At 35.1% G+C, this 16,097-nt stretch overlaps 1 protein-coding gene across 1 annotated transcript; it reads right to left on the reverse strand.

Annotated features, from left to right (window-relative positions):
* Window positions 1-77: 77 nt before the first annotated feature.
* On the reverse strand, window positions 78-10,496 carry LOC135688023 (leucine-rich repeat-containing protein 34). The gene is made up of 11 exons (XM_065204703.2): window positions 10,137-10,496; window positions 8,748-8,835; window positions 8,367-8,480; window positions 7,192-7,275; window positions 5,725-5,853; window positions 4,828-4,923; window positions 4,090-4,125; window positions 3,098-3,216; window positions 1,929-2,084; window positions 919-1,045; window positions 78-321 (listed from the first exon to the last, which is right to left on the reverse strand). Exons 1-11 carry the CDS (start codon window positions 10,250-10,252, stop codon window positions 205-207), a joined length of 1,182 nt encoding a protein of 393 aa, XP_065060775.2. The 5' UTR covers window positions 10,253-10,496; the 3' UTR covers window positions 78-204.
* Window positions 10,497-16,097: the final 5,601 nt, after the last annotated feature.

Here is a 16,097-nt window from a genome sequence, read left to right on the forward strand (position 1 = left end):
AGCTTTTTTTCAACGTTGCATTCGCAAGTAGGTCAAGCAGGACATTTTACCCGTTTCCAGAAGCTGCAGATTGAAAATAACACAAAACAAAATAATTCTTTTGACGAAATTGATTATAAAACAACTGATTTGCAACCACGGAAAGTGAATATGCAAGGTTGCACTTTTTACAAAAACAACATGGCTCCAATGTTCAAACATGTCTCAATAGGGACAGTCAACCTCTGCCAAATACGGAGCATCATCTACAAAGTAAGCTTCCACATCAGCATCACTTGCATTGATTCGAGGCACGACACCAGCTAGAAGGTCCGCAAACGCCTACAAGAAAACCTTCCCTTACATGACACTAGCTAAGTTGAGAGCATTTCAGATTCTCATATTAAGCCTGAGGTTGACCAATCTCTTATCCTGTTGGTCATTTGTTGATTGACAAGTTGACTTAAGCCAATGAGCTTCACTATAGAACTTTTGTTATTAGATGACAAGGCTTGAAATGGTTCAACTACTAACATTAGCATATGCTTCGCACCATGGCAATAGCGGGTCAAATGTTACATGCATACTCTGATCCTACTTTTATACGATTTTGAACGATGTAGAGCTATGTAAGTTGTGCGGCGAATCAGACAGAAGAATGTTCAATAACAAACTGAAGGTTTATTAATTTTTTTAGAAAATTGCTAAATTTGTTGGTAATATTCTTGTAAAATGAGACATTTAGGTATGCTAAAATGAGTTACCAGTCTTAGTTGAAACATCTATTGATGATATCCAAACCACCGTCTTTTCCTTCCAAATTGTCATTTCTTATACATGTAATAAATATGTACTGCCCTGATCATACTTACCTGTAAACAGTAATTTTCATTAAAATCTAATTCTAATTCGATGAAAACTTGCATAAGGCCCTCATACCTGGCACGCATCCCGTTCCATGTTGTTCCCCCAGATATAAATTCGCTTTAACGTCTGATTCGATTCTAGTGCTTTCGCCAACGCACAAAGTCCCCTGCCATTTATTGTGTTGCCTCGGACAACTAAGCTGTTAAAATCAAAGCAGGTTAGACTAAGTAAGCTGCAATATGATTTTCATTTTCGTTCTAACCAGGAAAAAGCAAGAGCAGGGAAACTAAAAAAGACATCGACTCCATAACATACTGCAGAAATGTAAGCTACTAGTGAATTTTAAATTGAAAGCGTAGTTTCTATCAAGAATAAAACTTGACAGAAAAAGAAAACATTTTGCGTTTTGAGCCGTGAAATAAGTTTTGCAAATATCGTAATCAAAAACAAGGCCTGGTAGTTTGTGAAGGAAGGGAAAGCTGCGTTTCGAGAAAAGCTGAGTTTCGAGAAAAGCTGAGTTTCGAGAAAAGCTGAGTTTCGAGAAAAGCTGAGTTTCGAGAAAAAGCTGAGTTTCGAGAAAAGCTGAGTTTCGAGAAAAGCTGAGTTTCGAGAAAAGCTGAGTTTCGAGAAAAGCTGAGTTTCGAGAAAAGCTGAGTTTCGAGAAAAGCTGAGTTTCGAGAAAAGCTGAGTTTCGAGGGCCCGTAAGGTTGCTTTACGACGATTTGTAATTGAGCTACGAAGACTTGTAGAAGATCTGTACAAGCCTTAGATACAAGGCCTTAGATAACAATTGAAAATTGCAGGGGCAAAGAACAACATGGTTGTAATTTTTGGACGGAATAATTATTGTAATATTAGCATAAATTATAATATCAGTAGAAGGAAATCGAGGTTAGTAGTAGAAGTAAGAAAAAGTCCGCGAGGCTACATTTCAGTAGTTAGATAACGGAACATTTCAGCAGTTAGGGTACATGATGGAAATTTAAATCAGCTGAATATACATTTCAATTTCACGAAGTTATGTACCGATACTTAAAAGACATGCTATCAGAGTAGAGAGAATAATGAACTTGATTGCTTACGTAGTTAGGTTGCTGTTAGCAGTTGCCAGTGCTTCACTTAGATAGACTGCACCATGATCTTCAATGCGATTGTATGCAAGGTTTAAGTGTTCCAATGGCGTGTTCTCCTTGAGAAGTTTGGCTAAGCAGTATGCACCGTCTCTAGATATCCGATTCCTTTAAAAATAAAATTCAGTTGTAAGAGAGCATGCAGATTATGTTAACTATCAGCAAAAAGTACCATTTGGCACAAAGGTAGTTAAAAATCTAGCAATCCTCATTTTCTAAGCTGATGCTAACTTTTTAAGGCTCTTTATCGCCAAGTCTTGACAGTGAGTGGTTTGGTGTTACTAGAGCAAAACCCAGAGACCGAGAAATGATTCTAACATAATAAGTTTACAACATTGTATTTCGTTCTAGATATTATTGAATCCCATATATCATTCGATATTGCAAGTGATTTCATAAAAAACCCATTATAGAAAGACACAATCTTTATGTGTCAATGCTTCAATCAATCAATCATCCATATTTTTTAATTTTGAAACGTTAAAATGCTGCTGAATAAATTCAAAACATTCTGGATTCTACTGCTCACAAGAACACGGTCAAGGGACCAAACCTCAGAACCTAAAAACTTTCTTTCAAAAAGGGCAAAATTCATATATCAGTTGTTTTCATCAATCTTTCAACCATAAATATAAAAAGTATTAGGTATTCAGACACCATTAGTCTCTCAGAAGGTTGATCAATAGTGGAATTACTAAACTGTGGATTTTTCAATAAAGTATAGCCAAAAACACGAGACTCCTGGCCAGGCAGTCACTAATCTCTGATCTAGTGGTTTGATCAGCTTTGACTCAAATGACTTCAACAATCTCTTGAAATAAAAAATACGATTTCTCTTTTATATGGGTTTTATTTGCCTTTGAAAGTCCTAAATTTCAAATTGCTAACGACCAAATTTCAACCTTTAACAACAGATTGAAATGAGTAGTACATTCTTTTTAAAAGGCTACCAAAATTGGAAAGTTAGAGCGAACATACATTGGATGCCACAAGTACAATGTGAATGGGAACTATGCGTTAAAGCATATTATTCAAGCATAGTAAGACTAGGCCTTACCATGTAAAATTTTTCAAATGCAAACGATTTACACATTTCAATAAACAAGTTTCAATAAACCTACGCTCTCAAGTCAAGATGTGTCAGAGAGACATTGAATGCCAGGTTTTCGGCAAGCCTCTCTGCTCCAAAGTTGCGAATATCATGTTTCGACAAATGAAGTTCACGCAAATGACTGTTTACCTATGAGGAAATGGCCGCCATCACAGAGCAAGAAGAAATTGCTGCATTCAAAATGTGATAAGTACAAAATCAAGATTAGTCAAAGTAACAAAAACATAGCTATTTGAAAAAGTAAAAAAAACGTAATTTGCTTTCAATTATCATTGAAGAGGCAATGTACATTTATATCCGCAAACATTATCGAACCATCTGTATTGCTTACTTATTAAAAGGAAAAAAAAGAAAATTCATAACACTGTAAAGGGCCTTCCTTCAGTACAAATTAAATGGTAAAAAATGCACTATTGATAACTTGTTTTAGATGGTTTTACTTTAAAAGGAGTCATTTTGATCAATCAAAGTGCACATGAGATATAAACAGATTACTATATTTCAATACATAAATTTTATGTTTTAAGATGCAAATAATTTGCCAATTAAGTAAATATTTTGAATAGTCTCTGAATGCCTGTATTTCATTTGATTACTTTGTATGCGCCAACAAAGATCATGAATTCTTAATTCGCATAAAGTAGAAATTATTACGTATTCCAAAAAGAAAGTAATTAATTCTTAATAAAGAGTTAACTGCGTCCTTGAAATATCAGATGATTTTCAATAATATAGTTGTTTGGTATATAGATACGAGAAATAGTATTCTATTAATATTAGTCATCGAACTTGGACAAGTGGTAACTCACTTTCTCAGCATAAGGTTAGTCCAAAGATTCATGTTATAAAAGAACTTATTAAGTAATGCTTATATTATATAAATAATATAATATATTTTTCATATAATATATAAATAATATATTATATAAATTATATAATATATATATATATAACATATATATATATATATAAATAAATAACAAACATTTAATTTTAGCTAACCTTCAGCATGTTAGCAAGATGCACTGTCGTTTCCTCCTGCAAATAAAAATGATTTTTGGTTTAACACCGAATAATACAGAAGAGCTTGACAGTCACAAAATGAAGAAATGATGCAACTTTAACGCTGATAAAAAGTCCTTAGTCAAAAATCATCTTTACTTAGATCAATATGTTCTTGGAGCAATTTTTGTCTTACTATCATTAGATTGTTTCACCTTTGATAAAATTGATATGCACTTGATAATTTTCGTGTACAAAATATCTACTTTTCAGACAAACGTATTCTGTCCTATTTTGCTTTCGAGACTATTTGGCTTTTCTTACAACATAAGTTTATTCCATACCCTGTCTCTAGCTTTTATACCAATAATAATTCGCCAGAATTCAAAACGTAACTCAATGTAATCCTGGAATTCTCTTTTAAAGATATAAATTTACCTCATTTTTCCATCGTCAACAAAAAGATATTGCGTAGAAAAAATTAACTCTTAGGTTCAATTATTCTTATCAATATTACTAGCTATCTACGAGTATATAATGGTACTATCATAGGAATAAAAATCCTTCGATATTAATAATACGAGTTTTGCTAAATTAATGATTTGACTTGAAAATTTATCACAAGGTAATTTTAAGTTTGTTATGAATAACCCTAATAAAGATATATTGATAAATGTCATAATTAGATTGCTTTATACAAAACGTAACAAGACTGTTTTATAGGAGTATAATAATTACCTGCTTACTCGTGTACAAGGGCCGGTCCAAATTGACATATTTCATTGCACCATTGTGACAAAACACGGTCGCATAGGCTATCACGGTTTCATTCTTCTGTTAAAAAGACGAAGCTCAAAGATTGTGTTTACCACACTCAAGAAATAATCTACTATAAAAGTAACACGAGGAGAAAAAAAAATATTATCAACAGAGATGAAAAATAAAAATAAAGAGAGAGTTTGATTGAAGGAAAAAATGAAAAAACCTTAAAAAGACAGCGGCTTTAGCTGAATAACTTGCAAAAGAAATACTTGCTAAGTTGAAAGATTTGAAAGGCTACAGATACCTGATCAAGACTAAGACCCATATAAATATTGCAGAAGAAGCTGGATGTCGAAATATTATAGCCCGTCAAGCTTATATACCCTCAATTCAAATTGGTCATTTTTCATGGCTCGATGAATGATCTGTAGCTCAGTTTAAAAGTCAGGAGCAAGTAAATTCCGTATTTAAAATTGGAGAAGCAAAATATGACTTTAATGTTTCTATAGAAACAGAGAGAATCTTTAAAGAATATACAACTAGTTAAATACTTACTATCTAGTGTCATCAATAACGGTATGATAACACATAGTATTGATGCAATATATCGTTGGATAACAACAGCTAAGTGATTTGGTTGGTCAGCGATTAAGATATCTAGTAGTTAAAAATCAAGTGCAATAGCTACAAAAATTGATTTGCACGATGTTTGACAGCAAGACCGAGGTATTTGAAAGAAAACCCCAACACGTTTGTGTCCCCAACAATGTTATTTTCTTAGCCCAAAGGGGTTAAGAAATACTCTTTAAAATAGCAGGGATATCAGACTCTTAGCTGCGAAACAAAAATCGATGAGTAATGAAAGGTGTTTACCATGTCTGTCTCTGCCAAATCAATATCTTCCAGGACTGTGTTTACTTGTAAAGCCCCAGCTAGTGCCAGGCCACCTTTGTTTCCAATTTTATTTCCATTCAACTTTAGAACTCTTAAGGTCTCGTTTACCTTGAAAGAAAAATATTGTTAAGAAAACTTTGAAAGGAACAGAAAAATAATAATTAAAAGACAGAAATTAGTAAAGATACAACAGGGTTTTGAAAACATAAGAGCAACGTACAAATCCTTAGACGTTTGCTCGAAGGGTAAAAATTTATCGAGACTTTTTTGGCCGTGCAAGTCGCTTTTAAGCCCTGTCCTTTTTAATTAACACACCAATACAAATTCATACAATTTCCAGCCATGCAAAGAAGGTAACATTTCTATGACAATTCTTGAAGTCCTGGAGTAAAATCTCGATTTGTAAAGTAGAGACTGAACTAGCAGAGCAATTTAAAAAAATAATGGCGGATAGACTCTAAAATAACCAATAAACAGTTTATTTGACAAATCATAGATAAGTAGGTTTTGATGTCTTATTTAAATCTCATTTTTCCTTAGTGTTCAAAGTATCGGCAAGGCTTCAATTTCAAACTATCGATAAACAAATTGCTAAAAAATTAGCCATCGTGAAATTTTAATTTTCGAAATCTAGGAATTGCTATATCAAAGATGTGAACATCAGACAGAGAGGAAATGCAATATCGGAGAAGGTGTACATTGCACATCTTTTTTAGTTGCGTGCCAGCCAAATAACTATAATATGCAACGATAAATTCAAAATTGCGCAGTAATAATTTTGGTGGAATTCCGGGTGGAATTTTTGGAAATAGCAGCTGAGATTTATGACTGACCACCCGCTTTAAAGGAAGTATCAATTACAAGATTTCCCTTTTAAAGTTCTCAATACTAGCAAAGAGGCATACTCAATACTGCTTGTAAACGAAATGAATTGGAGAAACTTAAAATCTACAGGCAGTTAAACGAATGTGTAAGAAATTTTGATGTTGAGAACACGAAATAAACCTATTATAATATTTGGAGCATAATGTATCCGAAAGAAGAAGGGCTGCTTCTTGGAAAACCCATCTGCTTTCTTTGGCTTAGTGTTATTTAAAAGAGACAGTCGTTAAAGCTCAGCCTCAGTGTCCATCAAAGCAAATCAAACATAAAGTGGCACCACAGGGTGAACCATAGTGTGTATCAAACAGTGTACTACAATTACCTGCGAGCACAAAGAACATGACCAATGGCTTCTTTGGGTGTTTTCCTTCTATCCCCAAAATCTCTTTTATGCAGGGCCTCCGACGAAGGGGGAGGGGAACATGGCCCTCCCACTTTTTTCCAAAACAATAGAGCCTTTTTCAAAATATTTTGTTATCGCTGTTAAAGTTTCCCTTGGCCCCCTCACTTTCCAACCTGTGTCGGAGCCCATGTTATGCAGTGATTAAAACTCAGTTAACTTACCTGCACTCCCTTAGCCAATGCACAAGCTCCTTCTGGACCAATATCATTGTAGCTTAAAATAAGTGATTGCAGCACCAGTGTTTCCTTAATTCAATGAGAGTAATGAAAATAGTATTTTGCTAATGGGATGCAAATATCTAAACTAAGACTATTTGTCAAAAAACAACTGTTTTATAAGGTTTATGTTAAATCGGTAGAAGGGTTATTCCTATAAATATGGTCGACTTGAGAGCTAACTACAACGGATAGCATGGGGTTATCTCTTAGCAGAAGACAAGCGCGGATCTAGACACAATGTTGACCGGTTTCGGGGTGCTTCCCATCATGGCCCCATGTGTTAATGGTACATAAATATTGCTGATAATGGAAATTTATGAGGTTATTAGATTGTGACTAATTTGTCAAAATTTTCTAAAATGTCAACATTTCATTCCGTCCAGCGTGGCCTTTAATCCACTTAGATTCTGAATTTGATGATTTTTCCGAGAAAGAAAGTCTAGTCAATCCCTCAATGAAAGAAAGACCTCAGATTTTTATTTGCACATAGATATCCAATAAGCTTTTTAGCCACCGGTATTTTCGCATAAGGGAAACAAATGGGCACCGGTTTTCACAGGTTTTCAGGAAAAATAGCCAGCGGTTTCAATAATGGAGTATAGATAGCATACTCTAAACTGTCACTTCGAGTCACAGTTGATTTCCTAGATTTTGAATTTCCTCGGATACTTAAGGATAAAAGATGAACCTGGAAACTCTGTCAGAATATTTGCAACATGGGAGAGCTGTCCTTACGAAATTTAGAACTTGTGTGGGGGTTCAATTCAGTATGCAAACAGAAGAAATGTTGTCTGTCAGGAAGGCATACAGCAATAGTTGCAGATAGAAATTCAAGATTCACAGAGAAACATAGATCACTTATCTGCCTTTGGACTGACATGGTATCCATGTAAACTAACAATTATATTTCACTAAAAAGGGTTAACAAAAATGTGAAGCGGCATCTGCGGCTAAGCCTCCAATTAGTTAACAATAAGGCTAAAATACCAGATATTTAGAAAAGTGGGTAGACATCTGGAGTAGAATTTCTAGAAATTGTTTTAAGACTTTTAGAATTGGTTATGTTTTTATATTACACTTTTCATTTTGATACATTTCATAGAAATGAACTTCCAAACCTGCAGCAGTTTACTAAGTATTTCTGCTCCATTATCACCAATGTTGTTATACCCAAGATCCAAACCAATCACAAATGAGTTAGATTTCAAAGTTTGAAACAGAATGTCAACATCCTGTGAGAAAAATATAAAATTTATAAGGCAAACTACAACAAGGACTAACAAGATAGATAAGAGGATAACAAAAAATGATTGTGTGATATGTTCTTAACATTCCATCACATTATTTTTTGAAAAAAAAATCATTATAAAATAATGGCGTTTTACAAAAATTGGTGTTCTCTAGGTAAGAAAATATCTATAAGCCTGTAACTGGCTATTTGAATGCTTCTTTCAAATGAAAGGGACAATGTATATTAAAGCAGTGATGAGATGACTCACCTCATCAACAAGTCTCTTCCTGTACATTTCATTTCGTTCATTCTTCTTGTTTCCATTGAGTTTTAGCTTGAAATCATAGATTGGTTCACTATCAAGTGCAAAAAGGGCAAAATCAAGATTTTCTTCAAGCATTTGCCAAGAAGTTAAAGGGGCTGAGGCTTCACTTACTTTGCCTAGATCAATTGCTATACACACTTGGTATTGATATTCAGCACAGAAATATAGTCATTATCCATTTTATGTTTGGTAAATACACTCAGGAAAATAATTAATTGAGTTTATTGAAGAATTGGAGCACCATCCACCATTATCCGAATGTTAAAATTAGGATGTAATCGCACAATGACCCATATTTTGGTTTGTTTAAAAAACTGTGACACAGACACTTTTAGCATATCTTAAGTCAATATGCCCTATATAATCCACCAGGGTGTGTTGAGCCAAAATACAAAATTTACCCTTTTCAAATCCAAAGAGATACAAACAACATCAACAAGTTTGCACTATCTCATACTGTTCAGATCCAAGGACAGGGTAGCAATTAGGACCACAGACTAACTATCAAAGTCTTTGGTTTGAATCCTTGACATGACCAAACATTTACCCAGAGTGGCCAGCCAGCTCACTGCAATTCTAGGCAAAGGAATCACAAGGTGGAATAATGAGAAGGACCATTACATTGCTTAATAGGCATTGCTTCTCAGTGTCCTAAAAACTTCCTTGTTTGCTAGGTAGGAACAAATACAAATACAATACATTTGCAAATGGCATTGTGATACATGTTTGACTAAAAATGTAAATAATAGCAATGCGAAATTTCAGACAAATAAATGTGGCCCGGTCTTTAGTTAAATCTTGTTGAGAATAAAATCATTTCTGAAATCATATTGTGAACTAATTTTTGGCATGCCAACCAAACAAGATAATCAGGATAATACAGAAAATTCAACCTTAACATCTGCTGACCTATATCAATAGGGTCACTTTGAATAGCATTTCTTTGTGCTTTTAGTTTACAAGATTAATTCTAACTCAAAAGTGGAGCAAAAATTTGGAGTAAAAATTTCCTAAATATTAAAACAGCATATTAGCTAGTTTAATTATTAATTTATTTTCTTATTATGGAGTCGTTTATCATTTTATTGTGTTGTTCTTTATAAATAAGCATCAATTCGAACTCAAAGTATGTCTTGTTGTTGTTTATCCATTCCCAACTTTTATATTTAAGCCCAGACAACAGTAAGATCACCTCATAAAAGCTGGAGTTACTATAAAAGAGTTTTGCATTTGGTGTTGTTAGTTGATATGCATATCGCCTATAAATCCCTTTCTCAACATTAAAGTTTTTTAAAGGGCTTACTTTGGTTATTTAAAATGAAAATCACATACGTCATATGCTCATCTTCGGCGCTCTTCAACATGAGTACAATTTCTTTGTTTACATCCTTTTTCAGCTCAGTGACGACTTTCAAATAATCTTCTTTAGTTGAACGAGGGTCTGACATTTTGTGTTGACTGTTTATTTTCTAACAACAAGACATTTCAACTTGTTTCTTCGTGATGTGTAGGAAGGGTGAAACCAGCATCAAGTTAAATCTCTTTAGAAATATTCGTTTTTTCAAAATGCGTGAATAAACAATACGTCAAGACGGCGATAATTATTTTATTTCCATTACTGGTTCCATTAAATTTCCGTCGCAGAAACACGAAAACAACCCGCCATTTTGTATCTAAGCAAATGAACCTCGTATAAGCTCCGGAAAGAGGCTGCTTGGTGCCCAACCAAGCTTGTAGAAAAAAGCAGGGCGTCGTGGCCGGGGGGCAGGAAGACAATAATGGCCCTCTCTGTTTTCAAAGTTTGGTCACTGTTACGTCGGAAAATTCTAAAACTTGAGCTGCGAGTAGAAAGAAGTGGTGAAACGAGCCTTTTAGCGAAATAAATGTATTATCGAGGGGAAATTACTCTTGTTAAGAAAGTATTAGATTTCCACAAATGCAAAAAAATTTCTCATGATTTACCGCTTTCTATCAACGGTCTACGAGGTTTTCATAGAGTGATTTACTGCACGAATTTTTTCCGTTAAAATCCAAATCTTCAAAACCAATTTGCAAACGGAAATTGATATGAACTTTGGACGTCTAGAAACACTTGATAATTTTTCAATTTTCATTCTTCCTTTACTTTAAGATTAGAAATTACTTTGCTTCGAGTAGCTATCCATCTACAATTCCACGACAAAAATAGTTCAGACTTTCAAACAGGGTTTATTTTAGGGAAATTTTATCGTTTTTATTATTATAATACTCTTTTATAATCGTTATGTGTCTACTGGTAGTTGCTGCAATTTATCCTTTTCACTACCAAATCTCTTTTTTAGTTTCATCGCTACACAAAATTTGAGTTTATCACTGCACAATTACGATTTTTCACTGCAAAAATTAGTTATCAATGCATGTTAAAATAAACCCTGGTTTTTAAAGAAGATTTGATGTCTCACATCCCCTTGAAAAATACTTTCCCTCTCCCCCGCTTAAATGTTGAATATAAGTTTTTAAAGGTCGCAAACGATAGAGCTACTAGTCAAAAACTGATTGGGAGGGGGTTGGGGGGGTACGAGTTTACAGGGGCAACGCAAAGAAAAATTGAAATAATTTAATTTTATCTCAACGATTTTGCCCGGGAACGTAGACAAAACAGGCTGAAATCTAACAAAGGATAAAGCATACAGTTCTCTACAATTTGCATCTATGTCCTATGGTTGCTTTGTACCATCATTCTCAGCGACAGTTCATCCCAGTGACACCAAAACATAATTGGGCAATCATTGTTTCTTCATGCATCCCCAAAATAATGAGTTTTTAATGTCTACAATGCCTGCCAAAAGTCTTAGAACACTGACGTCAATTTCCAAGGTCAAAATCGATCATCCCCGGTCTCCCCTACAGAACAATGTAGGTTTACTATCAAACGGTTTAGGATTTTAGGAAGCACTTTCTTCTGCGCTTCTTTTATGATATTTCTCTAAATCATCAACATTGTTTTAGGGGGAAGGGAGCGGAAGTAGCAATTTTTTATCGGGAAAGGGATGACAGATATCATTTAGACAGATTTAAAAATCTTATCCCAGGTTTGAAAATTTTTGCAATTATGTTGCATAAAGTAAAATTGATTCTAGAATTCATTTGCCACGACGTCCCTTGAAAGAATGTGGATCCTACGAGAGGTAAAGGAAGGCGTACGCATTTGGCAAAAAACCACATTGCCTTCGAGAATAATCCCTAGTATTCTAAAGAAATCTCGTACGCTAATAATACACACCTACATGGCCCGAGCAACTGATATTAAACTGGACCGGCCGGCAATTATAAAAAGTTGCCTATTACTTTTTGACCCAATTGCGGCAAGAGGCCCAAATGTCTATTTGATTGGTCAAAACAATAAATTCGAGTGAGAGGATTTTAATTTACAGTGGTTTAAAAAATCAATCGAAAATTCCGTAATGAATAATTGGCACCAAAAGAGGAACAGACTGATAAAAAGGACTAGAGGAGATAAAAAGAAATGCGAACATCATTGGAGATCGAATAAACGAAGTTGGTATGAAGTTTGGAGAAAGAACTTTACATAGAAAGTCACAACGTATAATTTCTATGCACACACGACAAGGCTCGATTACTTGCAAAGCAGGGGAACTGAAGCTGCAGAAAAAATCGCTGATGGTGAAAATGGGCATTTTGTTTTCATTGCCTCAAAGTAGGTTTGCCTTTTCGGCTCAGAATGAAGCTGCTTTTTGCAATTCTCCTCTGGCTGCTAATTTTGTGAAATTATAAGCCAGTCATGGCAAGACAAGTTAGGCCCTTTCGAAGCAATTGTGTTCTAAACTGCAAATGAACGACCATAGAGCCTGTGCTTACATTATCAATCAGCATATTGGCCAAAGTTCAAGCATGTAAGCTGGTTTTCTCTCATTGATTACGGAATCATTCAAAAAATGAGTTCCCCTGAAGGGTTATTGTAATTAAATGTGGCACTGATTCCTAATGAAGCAGAATTTGTTTGATTAGCGCCAGACAACCCAAGTTTGGATTAAATTCAATTATGCAAATAATCTAGAAAAGGAGAAAAAATTAAGACATCCAGAAGAAAAAGACACCCAAAAGGGAAAATTAGGATAATTCAATCTAAGAAGAACTTCATGTTTTAAATAGTGTTGATTTCTGAAACAAAATGTGATAGAATTTGCATTTCTTGAAGGTTTAACTGATATCAAGAATATGTCAGCACAAGTTAATCACAATTTGTTTATAATCCCTGTGTTCATTGAATACTTTCTGAAGGAACCAGAAAATAAGGATAAGGAACAAACACAGTCTACAAGCAGCCAATTTTAAGATAAATCCAGTTCTGAAGAGAAAGCAGATTTTTCGACCGTGTTTCTAGGTAAAATCTGTTAACCTGTTGAGGTCAATTTATTGCTACTGGCCGATGAGAACTACAGCGGAATCCCGGTATAGCGAACTCCGAAGGGAACCAGAAAATAGTTCGTTATATCGGGAGTTCGTCAAACCGAGAGAAAATATATTTTTGAGTCCTTTCGCAGTTCACGCCTAAAAGCTTGCGGTGGGCCTGTTTAGGCTATCTCTAACCTCTGTGCACATTTAACTAAAAAAAACCAATCTGAATTCGAAAACAAAACTGGCTGGTCATTTAGAATGAAAATCTTAATGTTCATCTTATTATTTAGGACCAAGAGATTGGCTAAGCTGGCATCACTTCATTTCTAGTTGGCGGCTGAATGACATCTTCAATTACTTCACATTCATATTTGTCTTCTTCTGCTTCTCCATCTGGGTCTCTCAAAAAAATGTTGTCATTGCTCATTGCCAATGTATAATATGAAAGAAGGTTTTCGTTAGTGTCAATGTACCTATTCGCAGTAATTTCTCATGCAATCAAACTTTCTTTTCGTGCACTGAGTTTACCCGCCAGTATTTGAAAAGAATCATCGGCATGTTTTACCGATTACAAAAATGGTTTCTCCCAAGTTAAAGTGATAAATGAACACCGAAAATAAATAAACAAAAATAACAGATGAAAAATTCATGAAATATCTTTATATCGAGGGCAATTATGATGAAGGGACCAACAAATTGGTTCGTAATAGCGAGAGCTCGTTATATCTGGGGTTCGTTATACCGACAGAATCTATAAGGAGTTTGTTAGGCAGAATCCAAGGGACCAGACATTTAGTTCGTTATATCCAGGGTTTTGTTATATCGGGATTCCACTGCATTAAGTTGTTACTTCTACTTCTTGTCTTTCCTAATTGCATGCAAATTGCATGCGTTTATGATGGTTTTACTGATTTCAAAAATATTTCAGAGTGAAGTTAAGCTAAAAGAAAGGAAGTCAAAACACGATTTTTTAAAATCCTTGTGCTCATTGAATACTTTCTCAAGAAACCAATGAACAAATACAGTTTACAAGCAGCCGATTTTAAGGTAAATCAGTTTTGAAGAGAAAACATGATTTCTTGACCATGTTTTAGGTAAAATATATAAACCAGAAAAAACGCAAAGGTTTTATTAACCTGTTCAGGTCAATTTGTCCCTGTTGGCCGATGAGAACTATAAAGTTGGTACTTCTACTTCTTGTCTTTCCTTGTTGCATGCAAATTGCATGCATTAATGTCTATACATAATTTTTGTCTTACGCAAAAATCCTCTTGAACTACAATCACTGCCAAAATTACTTGGAACACCTAACACTTTGCGCTGTGCTTTTCTTTTTTTTCATTTGTTTTCTTGAATACTACCACTTCCGCCCCCCTTTCCCCCCAAAACAATGTTGAAAGTATATAAAAATCACAAACAATCCACAAGAAAAAGCGTACTCCATAACCCCTTTCTTTTTTCTATAGTAAATCAACATTGTTCCTAGGGGGAGAGAGGGAATGGCTGAATTTGCCTTTGAAAACCTACGTTAGTGTTCCAAGACTTTTAGCAGTGACTGTATATACCTGGTTGAAATTTTAGAGATTGAGCCGACGCCAGAGTTTTGCGTTCTAAATTCGGTGTTAAACTACGCTATAACAGCGCGTTAATTTCCACTGCTGCGGTAATTCTTACCTCGTCTCCATTTCAGCTTGAAAAATATATATGCGCGAGTTGATGTTGAGGTGCAGATAAAATTCAAGAAATATTGAAGTGAGTTTTGAAGAAGAAATTATCTTACTTCTTCATGTGCGTAGAAGGAGGAAGAGAAAATTTGAGAAGGTCAGGAAAAGAGCCAAAACATCTATTCTGAATAAGAGCAGTTTTAAGAAGAAAACAAGAGCTTGGTGAGAGAGTTTTTCTGCCATTGCATTCTAGGCATACACCCACACTTCCTTTACTTTGCTTCCTTTTCTTCTGTAACGATAAGGGTTCTAGTCATGACGGTGAAGAACCAGTTAATAACCAGCTCGTTGATGGAGCGATGGGCTAGGCCAAAGGGCCTAAGCCCCGAACAGGTAACGCACAAAAGATACTCCTTCTTTGATCTTAACTCTAATGATTCAACAGAAAGACCAACTTATATCGTGATCAACACATACTAATAACATAACCGGAAACTAATTAAGAGGACAATACTAGCGTCACACTACATGTTGAAAGACAAACACATTGCCTTAAAAAGGCGTTCACTAACACAACAGGACTTAACAGAACATGTGACTTTAACACGCAACGGGAACATTACTAAGGCCCCGTTTACACGGGGACGGATCCATACCATACCCAAACTGGATACGATAGGCCTTGCGTTTACACGGGCACGGTAGGATCCGTATCTTTTCTAGAAGTACCTTTATGGGTACGATTCGAAGGCGAATCCATTTGGATCCGTACCTTCATCGGCGCCGTGTAAACGGGAAGATACGGACCCGCAAAGGCACGGCAGAAAAACGAGACTGTTGCTGGGCTCAACTGAGGCTATTTCAATTGTACGCAATAAAGCAAAGCACTCATCATACAACAAATAAAATACTTTTCGACAGTCGACAGCCTTTCTGGACCTTGTCTTCATCTTGTTTTATTTTCTTTTCACCTTTCTTTTGTAATTTTTTCTTTATCGTGGCTATTCGGAATGTCCTCTCTTGCTGTTTCTGGATAGGCCTCAATAAATTTAAGTAGAATTTCTTCGCATTTCGACATAACAGTCCCCCAGTCTTCTCCATTTTGCATTTTAGCAGCTTTGTAATCCATAACTACTTTCATCAACAAATCTGTCTCCTCGTCTGTTAATGTAAAAATGATAGCTTATCGTTGCTTGCAAATGACGCAATTTTAGATATTCTCCCGCCAAAA

The sequence above is a fragment of the Rhopilema esculentum genome, chromosome 19 (assembly GCF_057945365.1).
Source record: "Rhopilema esculentum isolate cy_ngs chromosome 19, ASM5794536v1, whole genome shotgun sequence".
In the NCBI taxonomy this organism is placed as follows: Eukaryota; Metazoa; Cnidaria; class Scyphozoa; order Rhizostomeae; family Rhizostomatidae; genus Rhopilema; species Rhopilema esculentum.